Source organism: Sarcophilus harrisii, chromosome 4 (assembly GCF_902635505.1).
Source record: "Sarcophilus harrisii chromosome 4, mSarHar1.11, whole genome shotgun sequence".
In the NCBI taxonomy this organism is placed as follows: Eukaryota; Metazoa; Chordata; class Mammalia; order Dasyuromorphia; family Dasyuridae; genus Sarcophilus; species Sarcophilus harrisii.
Genome location: NC_045429.1, coordinates 447,066,079 through 447,074,097, shown reverse-complemented (window position 1 = coordinate 447,074,097; position 8,019 = coordinate 447,066,079). Strand labels below are relative to the sequence as shown.

At 50.4% G+C, this 8,019-nt stretch overlaps 1 protein-coding gene across 3 annotated transcripts in view; it reads left to right on the top strand.

Annotated features, from left to right (window-relative positions):
- Positions 1 to 2,685: 2,685 nt before the first annotated feature.
- GTF2IRD1 (GTF2I repeat domain containing 1) overlaps positions 2,686 to 8,019 on the top strand; it is a 134,198-nt gene continuing 128,864 nt past the window's right edge. For all 3 annotated transcript variants that reach the window (XM_031967931.1, XM_031967932.1, XM_031967930.1), the window contains exons 1-2: positions 2,686 to 2,836; positions 7,284 to 7,425. In XM_031967931.1, the coding sequence (XP_031823791.1) occupies positions 2,714 to 2,836; positions 7,284 to 7,425 (265 nt within the window). In that variant the 5' untranslated portion in view covers positions 2,686 to 2,713. The remainder of the gene's footprint in view (positions 2,837 to 7,283; positions 7,426 to 8,019) is intronic.

Here is an 8,019-nt window from a genome sequence, read left to right as displayed (position 1 = left end):
TTCCCTTTCCTCATTGATCCATCTCTTTCTGTGTCCTCAATCTTGAAGGAAAAATCCCCAAAGAATGATGACTTGGGAGAGCTGAGAATCTCTTGGGTTGGAGGGACTGGATTGTTGGGACTTTGTTGGATGGAGGAAGAGGAGTTTAGAGAAGGGAAGAGAGAGCCCTGGCAGGGCGAGCCTTTGGGACACCTGGCCAGCTCTGAGCCAGAATATACAAGATGAGAGAATGGGATAAATGACTGACAAGGGGAAGGAGGGATTCCAGGAGGGCCCCTTGTCCTTCAGGGCTGCTTCCTGCTCTCACTGTGTTCTCCCACCTGGAACTATGGCATCCCCCATCCATAGGCTCTTTTCTCCTTTTCCCACCTGCCAAAGAGCAGAATCATCGAGATTCCTCTTAATCATCAGGCCCATTGGTTGTAAAGACCAAGCGAGATCCTTGTGAGATAATGAAGGAGAATGTAAGCCCCTTCACAACCCGGTCCTTGGCTCCATCCCCTAACCCTCCCTCTCCCCGCTCTGGGATCAGACCACCCTGCCTCCTCTCTGCTTTCCCGGCTTACTGCCCTTTTCCTGCCCAGAATGCTGCCCCATCACAGTCCTTGCTACTCAGTTTCCCATCTTCCTGCAGACAGCTTCTCCCCCTCCCAGTGCCCCCTGAAAATACTTCCATCTGCAGTGTGTGGAGGTATAAAACACTCACTAGCTGTGCGACCTGGACAAGGCACTTCATCCTGCTTGCCTCAGTTTCCTGATCTGTAAAGTGAGCTGGAGAAGGCATGGCGAACTCCCCCAGTATCTCTGCCAGGAAAACCCCAAATGGGTCATGAAGCATCAGACATGACTGCGAGCGACTGAGCCACAACAAATCTGCGTTTATTTTGTATGTACTTAGTGACCCACTGGGTGTCTCTCCCGTTGGAATAGAAGCCCCTTGAGGGCAAGGAAAATTTCTTTGAATCCTCGGCACTGAGCCCAGTGTGGACTTGTAGTAATCATTTTAAAATGTTTGTTGATTGATGGATGGAATTAATTGATTGTAGAAGTTGCTAGTTGTACAACTGAGGAAATTTCAAGGTCCAAACATCCGTGTCTCCATTTGTCATTGGCCCTATCCTCCCATAGTAACCTCATCACATAGAGTGGTTATTCTCTGGTTCTTTGTACATAGTGATCCGCTTCCCCTCTCTGTGCTTTTGCCCTGGCTGTGCCCTCTTCCTGGAGCACCTTTCCCTTCATCTCTGCCTGCCAAGTTCCCCCTCCTAATCTGCATCATTTTCTGACGTCCCTTCCCCTTTACTACTTGATTTCTCCCCGAATGACCTTATATCTGTCTTATTTATGCTTCCCCAGCCAGCGGGTCTCTTTTGTATTTGTAGCCCCAGTACTTAGCACAGTGCCTGAGACTTAGAAGATGCTTAACAAGAGTTTATTGATGATTCTCTGAACTTCAGACGAAATCTGAAATAACCGAGGACTCAAAGGCTCTCGCTTCTGAATTATTGATTTATTAAGCGACACGTGTCAGTTGCGTCACAAATCGGGTCAAGGCCTTCCGAGTTTGGCTCCAGCCTCCGAATACAAGAGAGACAGATTTTTATGCATTAATAGAAAACAATTAACAGAATATAGACCAGGACAAAGGTTAGGTAAACTGGTTTCTAATTGGAAGCAAGATTAGGGGCTTTCTGAGCAGGTGGGGAGAGGCAGGCAGAGAGTGAATTCGGAATAAGAGGCATCCCCAAGAGTCTGTGAATAAGCAAAGGAATATGGAAATGTAACCGAGCGATCAGGGTGGAACCAGTTTTGAGATGAGCCATGTGGGTCACTTTGGATGTGTAATTGTGAGAAAACCCCGGGTTTCTAGTCAGCATAACCCAGGGCCTTAATTAAAGGTCCCGCCAAAGCCTGCGGACCCGATTGCTGGAGCCCCATGTTTCCCGAAAAGATGAGGTCATCGGTTAGAGGTGGTCTGGCTTCCCGGACAAAAAGGACTAGATTTAAATGAGGCAACAAAGTTTTCAGATGATTCCCATGATTAAATAAGGTTTTTTACAAGACAGAATTGGATCAGACCCATAATTGAATAGAAAGGGGACTGAGGGAGCTCCAGAACTGAGTCCCAAGATGGAGTCAGGGTGGTTCGCCCAATCCCCACATATACAAATTAGGGTCTGGCAAAAAATGACCCATGGAAATGTCTTGTAAATAAAAAACTATGATAAAAAACAAAACAAATTAGGGTCTGGCAGCCAGAGATTTTAGAACCTAGCACTGGATGGGACTTTGGAGATATTTTCCCTCATCTAATAAAGGAGGAAACTGAGACCCAGAGAACTCACCTCCCCAGGGCTGTGCAACTTGCGCTTGCACAGTGGGGATTTGAGCCAGTTCCTCTGAAGGCAAATACAGTTCAGTCTGACCAGAAGGTGGCCCTTGCACCATCGAGGGCGATTTTTCCCCATACAACTTTTTTTCTGCCCCTTTTGTGCCCTCCCAAAGATGGCACAAAGCCTTAGGCTTCCAGGAATTGGCCCTTTACACACAGGGAAGCAGCAGTAAGCCTTGGAACCCTGGAGAAAAGTGAGCTCTACTTACCCTGAACTTTTGGGGGATCTGAAGTTTTGGGGATCAGAAGGGAGCATCCTTGTGGAGGCCGTCTGCTGATAGATCAGTAACCCCCCCTTCCCCTCCTGTATTCCAGGTGACTATGGCCCTGATGGGGAAACACTTTGATGGCCCCGCCAACGCCTCCGGACCCGATCGCTGGAGCACCATGTTTCCCCGAAAAGACGAGATCATCACCAGCCTTGTGTCTGCCTTAGATTCAATGGTGAGTCAAGTCTGGGGACATTGGTGGGTCTGCGGACGGGAAGGGGGGCCCCTCTGGGGGTGGGATGGCACCCTGGGGATGGGACGGCGCCCTGCCGAGGGCAGCTCAGCCGGCAGGGCAGGAGTGGGGAGAGATGCACCGATTCCGATTTTCTCCAAAAGGGACAATTATTAAGGTGAGGAGATTACAGACAAAATGAAGGGGTGAAATAGACACCGGGAGCGGTAAGAATAGGAAGCAGATTTGGGAGAGCGGTTCTTTGTACTCTAAATTTTGGGGAGGGTCTATAGCCCTAAGCAGACCTCAGGGTCCAGAAGCCCCAGAGAAAGCACTGGTCTGTACGGTCAAGAGGATTCCCTCCATGGGCACTATGGCAGACAGAACCTTGGGACCTGGAGCCAGGGAAACCCATCAAATGCAGCCTCAGACACTTAGGAACTGTGTGACTCTAGGCAAGGCAGGTAACTTTGGTCTGCCTCAGTTTCCTGGACTGTAAAATGGGGGTGATATAGCACCTCCCTCCCAAAGTTATTCTGAGGATCAAATAAGGTCTTAATTGTAAAGCGCTTAGCACAGTGCCTGACACACAGTAGGTGTTTAATAAATGTTTATTACCTTCCCTACAACAGTAGAATTTCCAGGGCATTGTGGGTGTGAGGGATGCAAAGAAGAGTTTAGCATTTCTTCTAATGATCCAGAGCTTGCCAGGAGCTTCTGAGTCCTCCCCTAGTTTCACGGGCCTGGATGACCTTGGAGGGTCCTGGTGGTCCAACATCCCTCGGGGCATTATCCGGCCCTCCTGGGAGCCCGCCCCGGCCTCTGGGAATGATCTCCTGTATCCTCTTAGTGCTGGGTATCCCTTTTCCTAGCTACTTGGGTAAGAGAGAGGCACGAGAGAGAAGCCACAGCTGCTGGCAGTCCAGAAGAACTGGATTCAAACCCTGCCATAGCCACTGATTGCCGGGTTATCCTGTGCTTTATATTTATTCTTTCACCCCAGAGACTGAGGGCGTGGCCGGGGTGATGTTGGGTTCCTTCCAGCTCTGACTTCTGTGGCTCCTGGAGTGGTGCCTTGGGCCGGGGCACACGTGGCTGGGGGCAGTATATAAGTCACACCTGGGGGGCTCTGTGGACAGGAGGCCCTTTCCGGCCCTTTTTGCGCTCCCTCCCCTGCCCTTCACCCAGCTGAGATGGGAAAGCAGGTGTCCACACAGTGAGCCCCAGTGGGATTTGGGAGGTCCCTCACGCCCGCCGGACCCCAAGGCGTTCAGGAGGCTGCGTGGTGGGGCCAGGCTAGGGCCAAAGACCCTGAGCAAAGCCATACCCTCCTCCAAACCTGCCTATCCAGGGGGTTAATGAGTCCATGGGAGGCAGGGGAGGGTCCCTGTGCTGTTACACGTCTTCTCCTTCCCTTCTGCCTCCCATTGAACAAAAGCTGCCCGAGGTCACTCTTTGGATCCCGGAGCCTGGCACAGAACCTTCGCTTAATGAATGTTTATTGATCGATTCCCCGCTTGATTGAAAGGCCACTGAACTTAGAATCACAGGCCCCGAGCCAGAATCTAAGTCCCTTCCCCCCCTTCTCGCAGCCTCAGTTTCCCCAGGTGTAAAACGCCCTGCCCTTTGTGGCCATGACTCCGTGCTCTAACCTCCCCTGTAGGTTAATGTGCTCTGTAACCATGAAGTGCTACCAGAGGCTGCTTTTATCGGTTGTCATCACTGTTAAGATGGCGGCCGAGCGGGAGGGCAGGATCCTCCCCTCCAGGCTGCGAGACCAGCCGGGGCTCTCCCGAGCCACTCTGTGTCTCCTCTCCGTTGCCATGAATATTGATGGAGGAAGCCGTCTCATTTACGGAAGTGGGGGCCTGGGAGCGGTTTTGCCACCGCTGCTCCTGGAGCTTCGCGAGGCCGGCGAGCGGCGGCTTTTTAATCTGGAGAACAAAAGGAGATAAGTCACATTCTTGGGATGTCGGGTTCCCAGCAGAAACCTTACATAAGGCGGCCTCGGTTACATAAACGGGCCTGGCGAAGTGTCTGGGCCGAGAGCTGAGCCAGGGGATTTTCTTAAGCAGTGAGAGCAAGAGCCCACGAGAGAAGTGGCCCAGTAGTTACTCAAGGCCCAGGGCCGCCTGCCCCAAGGCAGTGGGAAGACTTCGGGGATCCCTCGTTGCCATCAGGTTCCCCAACCCCCCGACCCCCTAAAACCAGAGCCCCTCTTGCCCAGTTGGTCAAGAGACCCTGCTTTCCAGGTCAGAATCCTTTCTTCTCTTTCCCGTTCATTACTGGAAGACTTTACTTTGGGAGATGGGAGAGAAGCGTGGACCACCTGGGATGTTGGGTAGGTGAGGGGGTCCTGGTATGGAGACTCCCTCTGTCAATACAGATCAGCCACTTTTCCATGACTGTTGTCTCAACCGTTGCCCAGGATCCGGCATATTTCAGAGGGAACACTCACTCAGATCTGGCCAGCCCCCTGTCCACTGGATTATCCTCCCTCTTCCTGGTTATTTATAAGTCAAAAATAGTAGCTCTTGAAGGGGCCTTTTGGGATTCATATGATGAAATGTCTTGCAGCGATGCATTGGGGGAAAAAAGGGGTTCTGCCCTTCAGGGCAACATCTTCTGGACTACAGGGGGAAGGATGGGGCCCCGGGGGTCCCCAGATAGTAGTGAGAAGGGGCTCGCTGGTGGAATTTGTCCAAAGCCCCCATTTTCACAGTAGATGGAGAGTTGGGGGCAGAGTCAGGAAGACTGTAGTTCAAATCCTGCCCCAGGCACTAGTTGCGGGACCTTGGGCAAGCTCAGTTTCCTTCATCTGTAAAATCCATAAAACACCTCACAGCATTGTTGTGAGCCGATATATCCTATATCTACATTTATATCTCTTTCCCATATCTAGAGATAGATAGATAAAATGCTTTGCAAACTTTAAGGCAATCTGGAAATGCTAGCGATTATTTTTATAGATGGGGAAACTGAGGCCAGGGGAGGAAGCGTTCAGATCTTACCCACAATGCTTTCTCCCTGGGTGGCGGGCAAATCCCCTCACTTCCTTGCCCCTCCATTTCCTGACGCCCGGTCCAGATATGTGACTCCCTGAGGTCCAAAGACCTTTCCAATTGTGAATCTGCACTTGTAAGATCCCCTGATCCTCCTCTAGGTCTTTAATCCTAACAATGGCACTTCTAACTTACATGCATATAATGCTCTAACTGGTCCCAAGAGGGGAGGGGCACAAGGAGCATCACCCCCATTATACAGTCCTGGAAACTGAGACTCAGGGACAACAAAGCGGTGTGCTGTGGCTCACAGGCAGAACTCGACCCATGTTCCTGCTGCCTTCCCTTCTAGCCCTCTCCCTCTCCTGATTGTAGGGCATCTCTGTGCATGCACAGGTGCTTATTTACCCCGCAGGGTTTGTGTGTAAGTGTAGCTAGACATATGTACATCTGCCTCTGCGTGCATTGTGGGTATCTGCACAGGCACATGCGTGTTTATGATCTTATATGTAAAGTGTGCACATTTGTATGTGTGTAAAATCCTATGTATATGTATCCTATATATATATATATATCCTATATTTACATTTATATCTCTCCCATATCTAGAGATAGATAGATAATAGATGATAAGTAGATAGATAGACAGACAGATAGAATAGATGGATGAATGTATGGATAAATGATAGATTAGATAGACAGATGAATGGATGGATGGACGGACGGACAGATAGACAGACAGAATAGACAGATGAATGTATGGATAAATTATAGATTAGATAGACTGATAGAAAGACGGATGGATGGACAGATAGATAGATAGATAGAATAGACAGATGAATTCATGGATAAATGATAGATTAGATAGACAGATGGATGGATGGATGGATGGATGGACGGACAGACAGATAGACAGACAGACACACGAGTATCACATTCAGTGTGAGAACTTGTTTGGCTGCAGATTAATTTGTTCGGTTCTTTTGTTTCCCAAAGAGTAGAAAGTGAAAAAACTAAATTTTAATTTTCAAAAATCCTCACGGGAAGACCCTACAAACGCATCCACATTGAGGGAGTAGTGGCTGGCAATGTGTGTGACCCCAAATCTGGGTGGGGGCATGGGGGATCGATGGGGCAAGTCTTAAGCTAAGTTGTAGGAAACTCAGACGGCAGAATGTCAGGCACCCGTAGATCAGTTAGGGGATGGGGACCCGGGCCTGGGCCTACTAGAAATCATCCAGATGCTTGACCGCTGTGCTTCCGTCCATGCAAGGATGTGGCGGGATCAGAGGCTCTGAGATGGGAGCCAGGAAGGACCCCGAGACCTCTGCATGGACCCCTCTCATCTGTAGAACCGACGGCCACCTGTGGCTCGCCCAGGATGGTCACAAGCGCCCGGTGACGTCAGAATATGATTAATTGCCTCCCTCCTCCCTCTTTCCCTGCAGTGCTCCGCACTTTCCAAACTCAACGCAGAGGTGGCCTGTGTCGCGGTCCACGATGAGAGTGCTTTCGTGGTGGGGACCGAGAAGGGGAGGATCTTTCTGAACTCCCGGAAGGAGCTGCAGACAGACTTCCTCAGATTCTGCCGTGAGTACCCGGCTCGTCGTGCCCTCCGGGTCCTGCCTGAGCGCCTCATTTTCTGGGGGAGGGAACCACGGCCCCCGACTCCTGCCCTGGGCTCCCTCCAGAAAAGCAGGTTTATTCTGTGACCCCAGCTCTGTGTTTGTAATGGCTGGGTTTGGCTCTGTCCAACCTTTGGCCCTCAGTTTATTGGTTTCCAAGTGGAACTTTGTGGGGCAAGACTCACTGTGTAAATAATCTCTCTCTGTGTCTCTTTGTCTGTTTCTGACTTTTTCTCTCTCTTTGTCACTGTTCCTCTCTGTTTCCCTGTCTCTCTGTCTCAGTCTCTCTATGTCTGTGTCTCTGTGTCTGTCTGTCTGTCTCTCTCTCTCTCTCTCTGTCTCTCTCCCCTTTCTATCTTTTTCTCTTTGTCTGTTTCTGTCTCTCCTCTCTCTTTCTCTCTGCCTTTGTTTCTGTGTCATTCTGTAACACATACACTCTCACTCACACTCACACACTCACACACACACTCCCATAAGAAAAGGGCGCAGCTGCTCAGTCCAGGCTCTGGGAGGGGACGGGGATGGCTCCTCTGCGCCATGAGGCGGTGCCTTGGCTGGA